The following is a 20,571-nucleotide window of genomic DNA, read 5'->3' as shown; positions in this document are numbered from 1 at the left end:
TCTTTGTCTTGTGTTGGTCGCAAACAAGTTGGGACCTTTATGTGAATGATGGGAGCAGGATCCCATCTGAGAGCAACGCTGCTTGGCACTGGCTGATGATGTAGTTGTGCACATTGTAATTTATTTTTTATTTATGAGGCACGCTATGTCTCGCTTTGAATGTGATTTTGTTTGCGATGGTTTGTGTTTTTTTATAGTTTATTTGGTGCCACTTTACAATAAGGCTACCCATATAAAGGGTTTATGAATGGTTTATAATCTGGTTATTAATTAGGTTGTAACACTTTGTAAATTATTAATAGACAATTTTAAACAAGTTATAACTGCTTTCTTTTTATTAATGAGTTGCTACCATTTACAAGTGGCAAAAGGGAGTCTTATTGTAAAGTGGTACCGTTTATTTTTTTAGAATTATTTTACTTGATATAGACATCACAATAACGTTAGAACTGTAACATTCAAGCACAAAGACCAGATGCACTGTTTAGTTTTTATAGTAAATTGTAACTTACAGCATTCATTATAAATGTTCAATACACTTGTGTAATAGTAAATGTTTTTTCATTAATGTTTTTATACCAAACATAATGTAAAATAATGGTATTCTGGAAAATTTTAAGGTTTAATATAAGTACATTGAAGTGATATACAGTACGTGCTCAAATACTAATCATCAAAAAATTGCAAAATTTGGTTGAATTATAAAATCCAGAAGTGGTACAAAATGAAGAGCAGTTTTGGAACAGAAAGTATCAGTTCTTTTTGCTGAACGGAGTCAAATAATCTAGTCAATTTGTGAACGATTTGATTCTTTTCATTGGCTCTTTGCTATGAACAAAGGCAACCGAGAGTCATACTTGAGAGCCTTTATTTTTATCATTGTGCCCAAATTGCAGGGCCTGTCCTAAATCCACTCTGCCCCCCTTACGTGAACAGTGAGACCAACTCAGTCACAGGAGGTAGACATTGTCCTGTTGGGTATCTTAAAGGCAGAATGAACAGTAAGTAAGTCAGTCAAGGGTCTGAATACCTTCACAAGGTCTTGTATAATAGAAATCATCCATTTCGGTGTTAGATCTCTGTGTACAAATATAAGCAGAGTTATCCCTGATGTGAAGCAACATATGACTGTATTAATTCTGGTAAGTGAAACTACACTGTTCGTCTGTTATTCTATTAAATATAAGCTGTATTTCATATAATTCCTGCTTTTACTATATGTTCATATTATTTTAGGTTTCATGTTTTATTTGGAATGATTTGGTAGATTATTTTTTCTGTCTGGGTAAACTCAAAATATTTTCCCATATAAATTAAAGTTAACTGCTTCTTTTCGGCATTTCGGCTTACGAAAGGATTAAAAGGAACACTATTTTTGGATAGCTGTATTCTAGGTTTTACGGACTGAATGTATCTTTCAGGCTGCTATCACTCACCTACCCTCTCCTCTGTTTTGTCAGGATCCCATGGGCTAAGGCTCGGAAGCAGTTTTTCAGCTCTGGGGTCAACAAGCTTTCACTGGACTGCATTGAAAAGGCCGCTTTCTTTGTTACCTTGGATGATGACGAACATGGCATGATGGGACATGATCCAACTGGCAGCCTGGATCGCTATGCAAAATCCCTGCTCCATGGAAAATGCTATGATAGGTGGAGTGAATGGATATTTTATATTTTAAGTTCTGATCCTCTAGTGTTGTAGTACTTGAGACCGGTCTTGGTCTCAAGACCACTTTTTTGTGGTCTTGTCTCGTCTCGGAATTGACTTTATTTTGACTTGGTCTTGTCTTGGTCTCAGAGATAAAGGACTCAAGGTTTTATTTCAAGACCACTCATCAAAACGCCTTGATATTTATCACAACGGCTTAATATTCAGCTGTTTGTTATCCCTTAGAACCTGACAAACACAAAATGTGTTGATTTTCACACCCATTAATCTCAGGCTCATTAGGTATTCGATAGGTATAATGCACTGACATGAATCGGATATCTTTGTAATCGAGAGAAGTTACTCGATCTGCTTGTACAAGTTGCAATGTTGTGCTCTAAAATATTCCAGAGTAATCCTGTGTGCAATAAGACATATTTTTTTTTTACATTTTCTATGAAAAAAAGCACCCCTAATAATCCATAAAACATCAACATTATTCACATTAGATGGAAATAAAGCGCATATTTGCTTCTACAGTGATCCACGCACTACCATGTATTCATTATATTCAAAAAATGAGATAGAAGTAATCCAGCAAACTATAGGCCAATCAGTTGAACTTGCATAACTGGAAAGGTAATCCAAGTGAAAATGGTAGATTACCTGGATTAAAATAACATCCTGAGGGATAGCCAACATGGATTTAGGAAAGGTAGGTCCTGTTTAACTAATCTACTTGAGTTCTTTGAGGAAGTTGATTACAAAAAGTCCTACGACGTGATCTACTTAGATTTCCAGAAGGCCTTTGATATTGTCCCCCACAAATGGCACTTGCTTAAACTCAAAGCTGTAGGGATTTTAGGAACTGTAGCAGCTTGGATCAAAAACTGGTTAACAGACAGGAAGCAGCGGGTAGTTATTAGAGGCACAATGGCGCAGTGGGGCTGCTTTCATAGTGAGGTACTGCAGGGTTCAGTTTTAGGACCATTATTGTTCCTAATTTATAGTAATGATATTGACACCAATACCTACAGTAAACTGGTTAAATTTGCAGACGACACCAAGGTGGGTGGTGTAGCAGATACTAAACTAGCAGCACAGAGGCTACAACGGGTTCTTGATTTAATTAGCGACTGGACAGATACCTTGCAGATGAAATTTAATGTAGATAAATGTAAGGTAATCCATGCAGGGAGCAGAAATATAAAGTACAGATATTTTATGGCTTCCACTGAAATAAAGGTAGCTGATTATGAGAAAGACCTCGGTGTGTATGTTGATGCTTCCATGTCCCACTCTCACCAGTGTAGGGAAGCAATTAAAAAGGCTAATAGGATGTTGGGTTACATCTGTGTGTGTGTGGAGTTTAAGTGAATGTAGGTGATGCTACGATTATACAATTCCTTGGTAAGACCACACCTAGAATACTGTGTGCAGGTATGGTCACCGAACCTTAAAAAGGACATTGGTGCTTTGGAAAAGGTTCAACGTAGAGCTACAAGAATGATTCCTGGTCTTAGAGGAATGTCTTATGAGGAGAGGTTAGCTGACCTGAATCTGTTTAGCCTCAAGCAAAGGAGACTAAGGGTATATAAGATTCTTGATGCTGTTCAGCCAAATGGCAACTTTAATATTAGTTTAAATACTAGAACTTGTGGCCATAGGTGGAAAGTAGTGGGAGAACATTTTAAACTGAATTTGAGAAAACACTTCTTTACACAGCATGTAGTTCGACTATGGAATAGTCTTCCTGCTAGTGTAGTGCAAGCTGAAACCCTGGGTTCCTTTAAATGAGAGCTACATAAGATTTTAACAACTCTGAGCTATTACGTTCTCCCAAAGTAAGCTTGATGGGCCGAATGGCCTCCTCTTGTTTGTAAATTTCTTATGTTCTTATGTACCCTTCTGGGGAAAAAAATATTTATTTTTAAATTTATTTATTATAAGCCTATAAATAAAGGGATAGACAAACACTCAAAAAATGGGCTGGAGTTCTACTATAAGTAACAATAAAACTCAACATTCTATTTGTTAGGAAGGCAATTGCTTGATATTTCACAACATTCAAACATTCAGTCAATAAATATCAAATATCAAGCAATTGCCTAACTAATAAATAGAATGTTGAGTTTTATTGTTACTTATAGTAGAACTCCAGCCCATTTTTTGAGTGTTTGTATATATATATATCTGTGACAACAGTTGAAATGGAATGTGCCAATTGTATCATTGGAACGTGTCATACATGTAAACTCAATGAAGTGCTGCAGCACTGGTTTGTTGCTTGAGGCTAAAATGCCAGCTAAAACTTTCCTTCTGAAAGGCAGACAAATGATAGCAATAGACATTCAGCATTAGAGTCTAAAACCATATGTTATCTCTGCTTTTATCCAATGGATCATAAACTAAATAATGCTATTTTCTATTCTTTCAGATGTTATAAGTAACCATGTATTCCTTCACAATACTAAAACATTGAAAGGTTCCTGATGAAACCTAGATTCCCACATCAGAGAGAGAGACTAATCTCAACATTTATAAAATTATATTTGTACTGCCTACAAATTTTTATATTAGATGCAACAAAAAATTCTGAAATTTCAATAGGCGCAAGTAGTTTTTCCTTCATAAGAAGAATGATATCTAGACTGTGTCAGCATTTACACATCATTTTACGACATATCTGAGTAGCCCAGAATGTCCTGAAAATAAAACCATAAAGTGTATGTGGCTAACTCATGTACATACAATGTACTAAGCCTAAAATCAAAGGGATAGAAAAATGCTCAAAAATGGATAGGGTTTAAAGGGTTAATTACTTGACTCTTTACCAAACCACAGGAAGAAATTGTGAAACACGTGCAGGTCTTCCATGTGTATTGCATCTGAAAACTGAGCTTTAAGGCCATTCATACTTTCCCAGTGAATATTCCTGCAGATGGCTGTGGTCGGTGCAAGTGTTGTCTGCTGGGATTCGCATGTGTCTGTGAAAACAGATTAACTCTTCATGAAAAGAAGCTAATCTGTTTTACTACACTGCTTTTATTTCTATCTGTTGCAATACATCTTGCCCACTAGATCTCCTGGTCTGGTGGAATATTTATGCTGTCTGCTGAATTTCTGCACCTGAACACAAGCTTGCCTGTTCACGAAAACCCACAGCCCGCAATTGCATGAAAATGCATGCAGAAAAGTGAAGCATGAACTAGGCTTTACTCTGAAAGGCACTGAATATCATAACTGAATGTCAGGAGTGCTACATGCTAGCTGACCATGTGACCCCAAGTTTGCTCTCATCTGTATGTGTGTTTGTGTGTGTCATGGGCAGCAAGATTGGACAGGTGAAAATACAATTTCTGTTCTGTTCAACTGTATTCCGTGAAGGCTCTTTCTGCCAATCACCAATGCAAGTATCAGGCAAACTAGACTGTTTGTAATAGCTGTGTGGCTTCTTCACCTGTGTGACTTGGCTTGTATATATCTTCTGGCACATTTTTAAATTTGGACTTGCAGGCTCCCTGTACTGCCTGATAGACATACAGGCTTGTCCACTTTAATCTGTAAATGCTTGGTTGTATTGTATGCGATTTGAGGAAGTTACACTGCATAATACGAAACATTTCATATTTCCCTCTTTGTCCCAGGTGGTTTGACAAGTCCTTTTCTGTGGTGGTTTATAAGAATGGGAAGATTGGTCTGAATGCGGAACACTCATGGGCCGATGTCCCAGTCGTGGCCCACTTGTGGGAGGTGAGTCGATGGTGAAGGGTGATGGGTAGGTTAACATCTCAGGAATGCTTACTTAATTGCCCCATGCTCAGTGGTGGATTAACAAGTTCAGGGGTCTTATGGATACACTTTTTGTAGGCCCTTCAAATTACCAAATGGATGCAAAATCAATGACATTTGTTTCCGCCTGGAACTAACCATGTATTCCTTCACAATACTAAATCATAGAAAGGTTCCAGATGAAACCCCTGGATTCCCACATCAGAGAGAGAGACTAATCTCAACATTTATAAAATTATATTTGTACTGCCTGCAAATTCTTATATTAAATGCAACAAAAAATTCTGAAATTTCAATAGGGGCAAGTAGCCCCGCCCCCCAAGACAATACAGCAGTTAACTATAACATTATTAAATATTAATAACTATAAAATCATTTCTACAAAGTCTAAGAGAATGTGGCACTGTATCAAATGTGAGATATACGTTTTGTATTTATCTGTCACCTGTATATATATCCATCCATCCATCCATTTTCCAACCTGCTTATCCTTCTGGGTTCCAGGAGCCTATCCCGGAAGCTATGGGCATGAGGCAGGGAACAGCCCATTGCAGGGCACACTCACACCCCATGCACTCACACATGCACACCTATGGGCAATTTAGTAGCTCTAATTAGCCTCAGCATGTCTTTGGACTGTGGGGGGGGGGAAACTGGAGTACCCGGAGGAAACCCCACAACGACACGGGGAGAACATGCAAACTCCACACACATGTAACCGAGGCGGAGACTTGAACCTGTGTCCCAGAGGTTTGAGGCAACAGTGCTAACCACCATTCCACCCCACCTGTATATATTATGCAGCTATTTCTCAGACTTTTGCACTAATTTGCACTTTTGAATGAGATTCCAAGCTATATTTCATTGTCTGAGTACTTGTCATATATGCAGCGATGATAAAGTCAGTCTAATCTAATCAAAACAATTAGTAGGAAATACAAGGGCAGCCTCAAATACTTGATCTCATTAGTGGGATCATTTCCAGGAACACTGCATAGATGATCTATGGCCCCCTATTCAAATCTGGCTCTCAGGTAAATGAAAGCTGGAAAAACAGCAGTGCTCGGCCCTTGAGGACCATGATTTGAATAGCCCTGATCTATGGTTTATTTCATTTTGAGAAAATCACACCAAAATTGAAGCAGTATCACTTAGTGGTGGCACAAGAAAAGACAGCCACAGATGTAGATATTTTGAACCCAGTTGTAGTCAGGCAAGTCACACAAAGCTGGGCTTTTAATAATGTTTTTTTTAGAGGTAGGGAGAGTGTATAAGGGGCTAATAGTTGTGGAGATTGGAAGGTTTGGAAGGAACTGGGATTTATTGGGGGAGGGGTGATGGAGCCAACCGGTGAATACATTATTGTATTTACAGAAGTATTTAGTTTGATCTGAACTTAACTCTTGTCACCTCACATTTTCTCCTTTGTTTTCATAGTATGTTTTAGCCACAGACAGCTTTCACCTGGGCTATAATGAAGAAGGCCATTGCAAAGGAGACATTGATCCTACTCTGCCACATCCGCAGAGACTTAGCTGGGACATCTCACCAGAGGTAAAGTTCGGACGATTTTCACAGGAATTTTTGTGGTACCCCAACCCTCTGCAAGTGACGTTTGGGCTTACACAGCAAGCATAGTTTTCCCATTTGAAAATAATGACATCCTGTGGGATTCTGGTAAACAAACACACACACACACACACACACACACACACACACACACACACACACACACACACACACACACACACACACAATGTTGATAATAAGAAAAGAGATGCCAGCCATTTCCACACTTGTGTTTTGGGGATGTCACTATTCGCATTAGCCAGTGGGGCAAACTGGATGTTTCCATATGGAGAATTCAGGTGTATTTCCTGGATGATATTTCCTTGATAGTTGTCCTGCCCAGCTAAACCATCAAAGAGCATCAAGAGCAGGCACATGACCATTTAAGACAGGGGTGTCAAACAGCAGTCCTGGAGTACCAGAGCCCTGTATAGCTTAGCTATTTCACTGTTCCATCCCAAATGATTCAGCTCAAGAGCTGTGTGGTAATTAGCACAAGGAGTTGCAAAGAGATAAATCAGGTGTGTTAAATGAGGGTAAACCCAAAAAATATGCAGGACTCCGGCCCTCCAGGACTGGAGTTTGACACCCCTGATCTAAGACATCGTAGACTATCTTCGACTAGGTGTAACCTGCTACGAGCAGTTTTCTGACTGGTCCACCACTCATAAAGATAACTCAAAAAAGTATTTGACAGATCATTTTCAAACTTTGCAAAGGCATTTATGAGTAACAAACTGAAAGTTATATTTTGAGATGAATCACCCCAAAATTGAAGCAGTGTTACTTAGTGTCAGCAAAGGGAAGGGTGAATGCAGACGACATTTGACCTTTATTATTTTGAGACAAATTACCCCCCAAAATGAAGCAGCAGCAGTACATGGTAGCAAAGGAAGGAAAGGTACTGTAAGGTGTAGAAGCCATGGTCTTGTGAACACTCTAACTGTAAAAGTATTTGAGAGATATTTTTCAAACTTTTCAGACACATTATCTGAGTGAAGAGCTGGAAGTGATCAAATTAGATAGCATTCAAGCCTACTGTAGAGGGGATAGAGAGAGAGCTTGGGGGTGGTGATGAGGCGATCTGGGGAATGCATTGTTGTGCTGGCAGCATCTACTGTAGTTGAAAGTGCTTAAGGGTGGAAACGTTGTTGTGCTGATGTGTAATGGGCTGTCACCCTCCTCTCCCACTTGCAGTGTAAGGAGCACATCTCCAGGTCTCTTGCAGTGGCACAAGTACTTGCAGATGATGTGGACTTCCACGTTTTTCCCTTCAGGGACTTTGGCAAAGGAAGAATTAAGAAGTGTCGAATAAGTCCAGATGCCTTCATTCAGCTGGCTTTGCAGCTTGCATATTACAGGGTAAGAAGAAAGGCTTTTTGTGATGCTCAAGTTGCATGAAAGACTCCCTTCAGTTGATATGATACATGACTTCTGATTTCCAAGAGACATTTCTTGAAACTGTGCTCCATTTTCCAAAACTGTATTGTATGCTACTTGGGTTCAGGCTATGCTGACTTCAGTTAATGATATTGAAGTGCTTTCTAAATGAGCACATGGTGAAGCCAATGATTTATGAAGGGATTTACGAGTAGGGTTTTGCACAAAGAGTTCAACAAATCTAAATCACTTGTGAAAACAGGGAAATATTGTTTATAGTTTGGGGAAATTTTATTTATCTTTGGGTAGATGGTGCTACGTTCGAGATATTCAGTTAATAAATTTGGTTATTGTGTGTAAGCAATTGTGAAAAACTGTAAGGTGTTTGGGGAAAAAAATACTACACTTGTAAAGAAGAAAATTCTTTTGAAGTCTCTTGATTAAAAATTTAAAGAAATAAGATTGTCAGCTTATTCATGTCTGGTGTTCAGAGATCTCTGAACAAGGTCTCTAAACTGTCTGTCAAGTACCTTTCAGGGAATTCCTGTTTTCATATCGCCCTTATGCCTGGTATATTTCATTCATTTAACCCATAGCAGATGATCCAGGTGCAAACATTCACACACATCTTATAGACAATGCTGATGTAATAAAAAAGATGTAATTATCCAAAATATATTGTTTGCTGAACTCCCTGGCAACAGTGTTAACATACTGCACAAACTGATAGTCATTGGATATTCATGCATATGTACTATGGTCATATATGAGTATCAGTCACAATTTTATTGTGAATGCCTTAGAATAGGCAGGAGGAAATGTTTTCAATGGTTTGCTTTGGAGAAATGGAGGTAGATTTGTCAGATGGAATGAAACAGACACAAAATTCTATGAGCCCTATTTAACATTTCGCGCAAAGTTGCACAGGGCGCAGTGCAGGTGCCTTTGCTAACATGAGCCTGAAGTAGTTGTCACTTTCCCATCCAGAATCCATGTTAATTAGCAAATGTACTTGCGCCCTTCTGAGTGCCCGCGGGTGTGTCAGTCTTAAAATAAGGCAGACGAAATGCATTGTTGGCGCATTGCTATTTTGAGGCAGTGGAAAGCAATTGCAGTTTTAAATAACAAAAACCTAAACTTTGTCTAAAGTCAATGGTGCAATATTTCCCTGTAATTTTAATGATGCATTATCAAGATAGTAACATGTGCCTACATAGGCTCATGTACAGCGTGCATACACGACTTGTTACACACGCATGGATGTGCAGCAGTGCCTTAAAAATAAAAAGATTACAATGTGAAAGAAATAAGTTTGCTTATCCAGTCTACGTGTGTTTTGTGGATTTGGAAAAGGCAAAACATCCTTACGACCGGGTTCCCCGAGGTGCTCTGTGGGGGGTGCTTCGGGAGTATGGGGTCCGGGGTCCGCTGTTGTGGGCGATTCGGTCCCTGCATGAACGGAGCAGAAGCTTGGTCCACATTGCTGGTAATAAGTTGGACGTGTTCCCAGTGCGGGTTGGGCTCCGCCAGGGCTGCCCTTTGTCAACGGTCCTGTTTATAATATTGCATAATACTATAATACTGTATTGTCTGGGGACTTGAGGGTGGACTCCCCTATCTTTGGGGCGGAGGTCACTGAGGTGGTTAAGACTCAGGGAGAATGTGCAATTTCATACAATTTTAGCCATTCGAGTTCAAACGATTATATGTAGTACTTCAATACCAATACCAGTTCAATGCCAATCAATAAAGACATATTATAAACACAAAGGACCCTATTTTGCCCTTGAGAGCCAAAGGTCATGGTCCGATGAAGCCAACAGAACCACATCATCTCCAAAAAGCAGAGATCTAATCCTGAGGGATTTAGAAGATTTGCTGGGTAGATTATTTTGCTTATAGACTTTGATGTGGATAATCAACAACATCTAATTGAATCAGGATGTACTTTCTTTTTGCTATGTCTGTATTTTTATCAGTCACATTATGGTATTTCTTTGTTTAAAAGATGCATAACACAGAAATGACTGCTTTACTTAGCAAATGGACTAAATACTAAAAATTGTAAAGGAAAGTTCAAATACTTTACCGTGTCCTTGAGGCTGGGGGGGTGTTCAGTGTTTCTCTGATATGTGCACATGGAAATGCTAACATTTCTGCTTCCCTCCAACCAGGAAAGGAGGATGTTTTGCCTTACTTACGAGGCCTCCATGACTCGCCTGTTTAAAGAGGGCCGAACAGAGACTGTTCGATCCTGTACCAGCGAGAGCTGTGCCTTTGTCAGAGCCCTGGACAGTGGAGAGGTAGTGAGACAAGCATCCCACCATATCCTCACTGATGCTCTTTCTGACCTACATCTCATTTAGTTAGCTGTGGATTCACATTCATTAACATCCCTGCACCCCACTTCCCATTTAGGATGCAGATCATTGTAAGCGCCTCCTCCGATTGGCTGCAGACAAGCACCAGAACCTTTACCGATTGGCCATAACAGGATCTGGTATTGACAGGCACCTCTTCTGCCTGTATGTGGTTTCAAAATACCTGGGTGTGGAGTCACCTTTCCTGAAAGAGGTTAGTGTCGCACCAGTCATGTGGCACATGTTTGGTGTCTGTGATTTAAAACCGTATTTTCCATTCTATGCCTGAAAAGACAAATCATTTTAAAAACTTTAGAATAGATGAAAATGTGAGATGGAAATTTCAGATGCAGCTTAACTAATGGCTTTTGCTATATTTTCTGTTCCTTCTTGTCGTACTTCCTTGAGCTGTACCAACACAAATTGCACATTTTGTGTTACCTATTACAGAAGAATGCTTTTCTTCACTTTTCTCCTACTGTCTCATTTTTGTGAAATTGCTTACAGACCATGCTCTCTATGGCAGGGATTTCTAAACATTTTTTGCCAAGGTGTCCCTTTTGCAGACAACTAGATTTTCTTGCCCCCCACACAGACATCATTCACTCTAAAGAGTCCTGAGGGAAACATTATGCCATGGCATTCATGAACATGCAGTCTTCATAAACACTGATTTAACATTTAAAAAAATCATACTGTGAAACATTGCACTAATTCAAAAATGGCTTTATATATCATTAAACACAATAAAACTAAAATTTTGTCTCAAACAAAAGACTTAACCCATCTTACTTCATATTATAAGTAAAATCACCAGCATACAGAACATTGAATAAATGAAAATTAGTGTCCTCTCAAAAATATAAACAATTGTCAGACTAATGAAAACATATAGGTTGTGTTTATACAACTAGTTTAGACTGTGAACTTTTATATGGGGCGGATTTCTTACCACTTTGTAATGCAAATATAACTTGGGTTTAGGGGTGGCATAGTGGTTCAGTGGTTAGCACTGTTACCCACACCTCTGGGACCTGGGTTTGAGTCTCCACCAGGATTCCCTATGTATGAAGTTTGCCTGTTCTCCCTGTGTAGTTGTGGGGTTTCCTCTGGGTGCTCCAGTTCCCCCCACAGTTAAAAAAACAGACAGATTGGAGTTTCCAAATTGAGTGAGAGAATGAGAAAGTGAGAGAGAGAGAGAGAGAGAGAGAGAGAGTGTCCTGGTTCTCCACCCTGGGTTGTTCCCAACCTTGTGCCCAAAGCCCAATTACTTTTTAGTTAGTGTAATGAAGAGAATGTGACACAAGGAAAAGCAAAACCATCATTTCATTGATTTGCATCTTGTTCAACTACCATCCAGAAAAACATTTAGAAGGGTTTACATTACATACAATTTAATAATGAAATTGTGCCACAACACACCGAAATGCATTGGCCTTCTTTGCTTTGCTGCATTGGCTCATTTTCATTTTCGAAAAGTACACACTGAAATAGTGACATCAGGAAATGTAATCACTGTCTGATCACAGCTCTCTAGCGAGTGGGGGGAGTGTTCATGGAAAGCTGAATGAGACAGAAGACCTAAAATCTAATTAATGAGGTGACAGCCACTACACGACGGGCTAATAAAAAATTAAGAGACCATTCTATATTTTTAAACAAATCTGCATTTTTAAATCATGGTTTAATTGTGGTTCTGCTGACAGAAGGCTGCTTTCAGGTTCAAAATTTCTAAGATAGCAGTACACAAAAATAAGGAGGAGACACTGAGAATGACCAGAAACCAGCCAGGTAAAAGGTGGAAGTGACATTTTAATGACTGTCAACTTATCCAACAGTTTTTCATGAATCGAATGATGACATCAAGTTTATTCAAAAGGAATGGGAAACATTAAGCGCCAGTGTGAGATGCACTGCTAGGATAGTTTGTATCAGGCTCCTAGAAGCAGGACTGTGGTCCCATAAAGCAAGGAAGGAGCCCTTCATTAATGATAAACAGGGAAGAACCAGACTGCAGTTTGTAGAAAAATATATATTATTCACAGACGCACAGCTATAAATTGAGAAATGAGTGAAATAAAAATTGTGCTGCGGTCTCTTAATTTTTTCCGTGGCTGTGTAATTTTTATGGTTATGTCATCAGTGGGGCTCCACAGATTGGCTCATTTTTTGAGTGGCTTTTATTGATAGGATTACCCATCTAATTGGGTAGAAGATGCACTTAAGAATGTATGCTTTTTTTGCAGGTGCTGTCACAGCCTTGGTGTCTATCCACCAGTCAGACCCCATTCCAGCAGGTAGAGCTGTTTGACTTGGTCAACCATCCAGAATACATCTCCTGTGGGGGAGGCTTTGGACCGGTCAGTACATTGCTCTCTTAAGTTATTTTTAATCTGTGAAAATTTTAAATGTTTTTCTCTAGTTATGTGTAAAGTGCTTTAGGGGGGCATACAGCACAGAGATGGAAGTGGCTGTAGGCCTACTCATATTCCAAGAGATTACACATACAGTTCAGTTGTTATCAGGAGTAAGATGCTGTAGCTACTGTAGATATATCTAACATATGGTTCTCACAGAAGGTCTTGGGACACTTGCTTAATTCAGTATAAATATTGCAAATTTATTGGTCATATAACAAAATCATTTCTTTGTTCTTTTATTCACAATAAATACATATCACAATAGAAAGTAGTTTTAAGTAAAACGTTAATTTCAAGTAGTAATAAATTGAAACCAAAATTATAGATCTAAAACAGCTGTTCTGAGTTTAAATGTTCATTGACAAGTAGTCTCATTGGGTGCTTTTTAATTAGTAGCACCTTAGTAGTAGGATACCAAACATTTTCATTTAATATCCCTTTTGGAACCAGTGACTACAATTTTGTGACTACAAAATGGCAAGAACAGAACTGAATGAGTCAGTCAAAAATATTAAGACACTTAAAAAAAGAACATTTCTGTGCAAAAGATATGTGCAGATATGTTAAACATCGCTTGTCAATGGACTTTGTTATGAAGCCAATACATTTGCAACATTGTTAAAGAATTAAGCAAGCGTCCCAAGCTTTCTGTGAGCACTGTATATCTTAAATTACATAAATACCTTTGATTTAGGCAGTACTTTCCAAAACCTAAAGACAATAATATTTAAAAAGCAAAGTGCAGAGAGCAAAAGAAAGCAAAAGGTTTTAAGGCAAGATGTGAAGACTGGCAGAGAAGGCAAGTTATGGATGTCAGAGGGAAGGGAATACCAAAGATGAGGGATGAAGCTGTGGAATTTGGAAAGAAGAACAGTACAGAGCCCAGAAGAGCAAGATCTAAGAAGACTGGAGGACTGGTAGGGCAGGAGAAGATCAGACAGATAGGGGTGAGGGGGAGCCAGCACAGGTCATGGAGAACAGGAGAAAAGTACAGGTGGGTCTAAGTATGGGTAAGGAGGCAAGCTGCAGATTTCTAGACTATGAAGCTTGTGTAGGGATTTGGAACTAATAGATGAAATGTCACTGTCTAATGAGAGAGAAGGGTCTGGAATTACACCAAGGATGCAGTCTGCTGAAGAGGGATGAACTGATGTGTGATTTTGTAGTACATGCATAAGGAGTGGAAATAAGCCAGCTTTGACGACAGATTTAGTTTATTGGTATACACTCAGATTTGTTGCTGTTCAACTTGAGAAAATTGCAACTTATCTAGGTCTTGATTGCAGATAACCAGATTTAAACAAGGGTGCTGAGTGGATTGATTTAGTGTTGAGGTAGATTTGGGTGTCATCAGCTTATCAGTGAAGGCTGAGGTTATATTGTTCAATAATGTGGTAGACCGAAGAGCAGTGGTCCGACAGCCAAGCCTGATGGGACTCCATGAGGGACTGCTGAGGAGTAAGATGAATAGCCAGAGGTAGCAATGAATTCTTTTGGGTCTACCAGGTAGGGGAAGAACCAGTCTAGGACTGTAACCTCCATGCCAAAGTCATGCAGTCGTGAAAGGAGGTAGGACATTGCATTGAAGGGTGTACTCAGGTTGAGAACAATGAGGATGCTGAAGGCTCCATAGTCTGCAGAGGTCAAAAGATTGTTGAATTGTTGAGGACTTAAGACAGTTTTGGTGCTGTGGAGACCGTGAAAGTCAGACTGAAGTGGATCAAGTAGATTTATTATGTTGAAGATTCAAGAACTGTTGAGAAAAAAGAAAGGTTGGAGATAGAATGGTAATTATATAAGTCAGCCAGATCAAGAGGGGTGGTAGGAGACAAGTAGGGAGATGAGGGGTGGAGGGAAAATGGGAAAGAGTGACATCAAAGAGCTGTGAATAGTGGAAGTTTTATTCTGAAAAAGTCTTGTAAAAAAGTTGCAGAGATTGACTAAGGTAGGATACATATTATGTGGAAGTTGTAACAGTTTACTAACATTAGAAAAAGAGAGTCTAAGCATTTTTTATTGTGCCACTGGTGAGGCTGGAGTAATAGTCTGTTCTAGCAGTGCAAAGGGCATCTCCGTAACAGGAGAGATGACCGTTGTAGGCCTCAGCATGGACAATCAGCTTGGTCTTCTTAAAATGTCTCTCCAGGTGAGGACCAGTCAGTTTCATGGAACAGAGGTCAGGAGGATAGTGTTAGATGGTACAAGATTTTAGAGGTGCTAGAGTATCAAGAGAGTGTGACAGTACACAAACATTTCAGAAGACAGAGACGAGAATATAGACTGAGATAAAGTAAGTGGATCAACGGATTTAATGTTGCGGAAAATTATATATCTAGATAACAGAACAGCAACATGGCCAAAGAGAGGAAAATATACCAGTTTAGGATCCCTAACAGGCAGGAACACAGAATGAGATGTTGTACAAGTTGGTGTCCATATATTTTTGGTAATATAGTGCATCTTCAGCTAAGATGCATTTCAACAATAAAATTTACAGCAGGCAAAATGTTTACATGAAAAGGGAGGCTAATTTCCCTTTGGAAAAACTTCAGAAAGGTAACAAAAACCAGCCCACATTCTGATTTGAAGTGTAATACAGTAACCCCTTCACATTGACAAATTTGGCATTCACAGTTTGTTATTCACAAGCTGGCCATGAACAATTAGACGGCAATATTTTTGGAGCTTGCTGAAAGATTTCAGACACAGATGACGCATAATCTTAAGAGTGCTGAAATTATTTGGATAACATAATGTCATATAATATAAATATTAGTGTTACAGTCAGTCCTGCTACAACGTGTGGTGGTATAATGCAAATCTATTCTAGGGGTGCCTCTGAATGATGCTAACAAGACATGGATACTGTAAATAAGGCTATAAAACAAGCCAACTAGCTAGCTTACTAATTACTGGCTCATATTAAAGTTTTTCTTAGTCGCTTTGATACATTTCATGACAGTTACGTAACATTCTCACAACCATGAGAGCATTTCTCTAAACAATATATGCATGTAGCACAATAGTATGATTAAGCTGCAAAAGGTCAAACTCACTCAAAACAATACAACTCACATCTGAAAATCAAGCTGTTCTATCACTGAATGAATTATTCAGTGCCACTAAAATGAAAAGTACCATCATAATGAAATTTGTTGACCAACAATGTTAACTCATACAAGGATGGTCTCTCTCAAGTTTAACAGACAATATACAGACAATGAACATGTATTTTGCGGGCAATACACAATGTACAAGCCATATACAGATTAAATAAAAGACAAGTAACTTACATAAAGTGCCAACAACAATAACCACGTATGAGAATGAGATTGTAGAATGCAGTATTTGTAGATATGAGGTACAGTGTTAAAACACGAGTACTGGGACACGTGGCCATTACACCCACAGGAATTTTAATGACATCCCATTCTAAATCCATAGGCGTCAATATGGACTTGGTCCTCCCTTTGTAGCACTATTCTGGGAAGGCTTTCCACAAGATCCATTTCCTGAGACCTGACAGATGGGAGGGGATATAGTGAGCAGGGAGAGTTGGTGAAATGGATTTCTGGAATGGTGGTGTTGAACACCAAACTGAAGTCCTCAAACAAATCCTTGCACATTGCCTCGGACAGTCTAGATATTGCAAGATAGAGTGCAGTCCCATAAGAACATAAGAAATTTACTAAAAAAAAGGGGAGGCCATTCGGCCCATCAAGCTTGTTTGGGGAGAAGTTAACTAATAGCTCAGAGTTGTCTAGCTCTGATTTAAAGGAACCCAGGGTTTTAGCTTGCGCTACACGAACAGGAAGACTATTCCATACTCTAACTACATGCTATGTAAAGAAGTGCTTCCTCAAATTCATTTTAAAATGTTCTCCCACTAATTTCCACCTATGGCCACAAGTTCTAGTATTTAAACTAATATTCTGTGTTGGGCAAGCTACTTGTAAAGTGTAGTGAGCTAAGCTATCAGTTACTCAACAATAAATTAAGCTTCAGTACACAAAAGCTACCACCCATAGAAATATAGCAAGCTAAGTTACACAAATATGGCAACAGTAGTTTACTGCATCAGAAGCTACTTCACGTTGTACCAACCTAATGCCAGGTCAGTGCAAAATGACAGTCAGATACACTGCATGGTTAAGACATTTATTAAACAACAACCCATGATTTAACACACTGTAGACATTACGTTATGTGAAGCATTGAAACATAAATAAAAGCTTACTTCTGGGAATAAAAAAAACGTTATTGGCCTACTACTTGGTAAACCAGTACTCTAGTAAACAAATTATTTAGTACCAATTGAAAGCTACTGTGTAGTGTTCGATGGGCAAGACATAGCTATAGGTTTAAATCAATTTAAAATTTCTAGGGAAAAGAAAAACGATATTAACAGCCATCTTATTTCCTCAGGGCCTCCCTTAACGAGAGAACTTCTTCAGACCCCAATTAAACAAGTCGATTGAAGTGACAAACTTTTGTTAAACTGTGTTTACGGACGACATGCAACATCGTGATTAATAAGCATGGCTCAGAGAGTGATCACTGGGACAATAGCAAATGAACTGGTCCAAACTGAAATGAGAATCAAAGTCCTGAATTACATGTTTTAGTGCTGAGGGAATGGGATGGAAGGGGAGGGGCGGGTGGGTGAGGGGGAGAGGGGTAATGGTGCATGGGTGGGCTCTTATTGCTCTCACAAGTGTTTGTTTACACAGCACAAGAGAAGCTTTTCATAAGTGGAATCAGAAAGGCGGTTTCTCTTTGGTCTGAAAATATCCTTTCCTACGCTAAGCAGTGTTTCACAGGCTGTACTTGCTGGGACCCCTGTGTTGTATCTATACTTTTTAATAATTAAGGTGGATGCATCATCAAATTCGTTAATGTTTATTGTTGTACGTAGTGTGCGTGTATGTGTGCGTGCACCCACCGTGTATATGAGGAGTAAACGGGGCAATGTGCACGGTGGGCAGTGCGAGTGTGTGGCAAGGTTATTATCGTCAACGAAAACGAACGAAATAACGAAAACTAGAATTGAAAAAACATTTTCGTTAACTGAAATAAATAAAAACGACAATTAAAAGAAAAAACGATAACTAACTATAACTGTATTGTGCGTTGACAAAACTAACTAAAATGTACTGAAATTATAGATGAAATGTCCTTCGTTTTCGTCTTTGTCAATTTATTTATAAGTCAATTTATTTCGCTCTAGCAGTTTTACGTGAGCTGGCAGCACCGTACGGCACCTCTCTGTCCGTCACTTCTTGTTTACAGTCGGCTTTTGCTCACCGCGTTACCTGGAAAAATGGCGACGACAAAAGTTGGGAGAAGGCAGCAGAGTCCTATCTGGAATTTCTTTGACTATGACAGCGAGACAGTTAAGAGCAGGTGCATTGTAGAAACAGGTGACAAAATCTGAAAGTCCACTTGAGAAGCTCGCATAAGACGGCTAATCGTGAGTACCTTGACCAAGTAGCCTCTCTGATTAGCTCCCCCGAAAGAGAAGCAACATCCCGGCCAGGTAGCACCGGGAAGGAGGGGACAACCATAATGAACTGCTTTCACCGACGACTAAACATCTGCTGGTTAGTAAATACGCAGGAACACCACAAGACTTCATTTCCTTTTTGTTTACAATATTGGACGTTTGGTTAACAATGAAATGCAAAGCACATCAGCATCAAGCCCCCGGGGAAGACCCAGGACACGCTGGAGATCTTAATTTAATTAGTGACTGAGCTGACACCTGGCAGATGAAATTTAACAAAGACAAATGTAAGGTACTCCATGTAGGGAGCAGAAATATAAAGTACAGGTATTTTATGGGACCTACTGAATTAAAGGTAGCTGATTATGAGAAAGACCTTGGTGTGTATGTTGATGCTTCCATGTCTCATTCTCGCCAGTGCGGGGAAGCAATAAAAAAGGCCAATAGGATGTTGGGGTATATCTCCAGATGTGTGGAGTTTAAGTCAAGGGAGGTAATGCTAAGATTATACAATTCCTTGGTGAGACCTCACCTAGAATATTGTGTACAGGTTTGGTCACCATATCTTAAAAAGGACATAGCGGCCTTAGAAAAGGTGCAGCGTAGGGCCACAAGAATGATTCCTGGTCTTAGAGGAATGTCATACGAGGAAAGGTTATTTGAGCTAAATCTGTTCAGCCTCAAGCAAAGGAGACTGAGGGGGGACATGATCCAGGTCTATAAGATTCTAACAGGTTTGGATGCTGTTCAACCGAATAGTTACTTCAGCATTAGTTCAAATACAAGAACTCGTGGCCATAAGTGGAAATTAGCGGGAGAACATTTCAAACTGGATTTAAGGAAGCACTTCTTTACACAGCGTGTAGTCAGAGTATGGAATAGTCTTCCTGATAACGAAGTGCAAGCTGAATCCTTGGGTTCCTTTAAATCAGAGCTAGATAAGATTTTAACAACTCTGAGCTATTAGTTAAGTTCTCCCCAAGCGAGCTCGATGGGCCGAATGGCCTCCTCTCGTTTGTATAGTTCTTATGTTCTTATGTTCTTATGTTCTTATATGTCTCGGTTGGGCTGGGAACGCCTCGGGATTTCCCCAGTGGAGCTGGAGGAAGTGGCCGGAGAGAGGGAAGTCTGGGTTTCCATGCTGAGACAATCCTGTTGTGCAATGGTTCTTGAGTTTGTTAATGTTTTTCTCAGATTGAGCTCCCTGAGACTCCTGGCTGTCAAGAAATGTGACGTGTGCCTCGTGAATGGGTTTATATTCTTATGTTCATGTGTGTCTTTAGTGTATTGGCTATTTTGATTTGTACCAGGCACACTACCTGTATTCAACATCAGAAGCAGTATCACACACATTTTGCACATAAGCTTCTATCTTGTAGAGTGTTGGTTGTTGTGGATGGTTGGTTGTTCAAAAGTAACTGAATACACTTTTTGAAATGGTTTCCTTTGTTGAGTTTTATTACACAATACTTAGTGATCTTTTTGAATCCTGCACCTGACAAATAACCCAAAGTATGAAAAAATGAAAACTAATACTAAAACTAATAAAAACTAAACTAAAACTAAGCATTTAGAAAAAATTAAAACTAGCAAACCTGCTCTAAAAACTAATTAAAACTAACTAAATTAGAGGGAAAAAGGTCAAAACTAAATAAAACTAAACTATAATGAAAAATCCAAAACTATTATAACCTTGGTGTGTGGGTTGTAGTAATACGGGTCTAATACATGCCATCTGATGATTAAACCCCGAACTATCTCTGCTGTTTAATTATTGTGAGAATGGTTCGGCGGCCCACTAATTCAATACTTTATTGTAAAAATTATACTGTGTGTGTGCGCGCGTAAGTCAGCCTGTTTGCTTGCCTGGCGCGGCTGAGTCACGTGACAGCCGGGAGCG

At 39.3% G+C, this 20,571-nt stretch overlaps 1 protein-coding gene across 3 annotated transcripts in view; it reads left to right on the top strand.

Annotated features, from left to right (window-relative positions):
* The window catches only part of LOC111851300 (carnitine O-palmitoyltransferase 1, liver isoform-like), a 65,136-nt gene that overhangs the window by 35,926 nt on the left and 8,639 nt on the right, over positions 1–20,571 (top strand). For all 3 annotated transcript variants that reach the window (XM_023826071.2, XM_023826069.2, XM_023826070.2), the window contains exons 11-17: positions 1,461–1,649; positions 5,295–5,400; positions 6,877–6,993; positions 8,206–8,370; positions 10,563–10,691; positions 10,807–10,962; positions 12,995–13,108. In XM_023826071.2, the coding sequence (XP_023681839.1) occupies positions 1,461–1,649; positions 5,295–5,400; positions 6,877–6,993; positions 8,206–8,370; positions 10,563–10,691; positions 10,807–10,962; positions 12,995–13,108 (976 nt within the window). The remainder of the gene's footprint in view (positions 1–1,460; positions 1,650–5,294; positions 5,401–6,876; positions 6,994–8,205; positions 8,371–10,562; positions 10,692–10,806; positions 10,963–12,994; positions 13,109–20,571) is intronic.

The sequence above is a fragment of the Paramormyrops kingsleyae genome, chromosome 5 (genome assembly GCF_048594095.1).
Source record: "Paramormyrops kingsleyae isolate MSU_618 chromosome 5, PKINGS_0.4, whole genome shotgun sequence".
Taxonomy (NCBI): domain Eukaryota; kingdom Metazoa; phylum Chordata; class Actinopteri; order Osteoglossiformes; family Mormyridae; genus Paramormyrops; species Paramormyrops kingsleyae.
The sequence above is the reverse complement of the archived record's forward strand: the minus strand, read 5'-3'. Positions and strand labels throughout refer to the sequence as shown.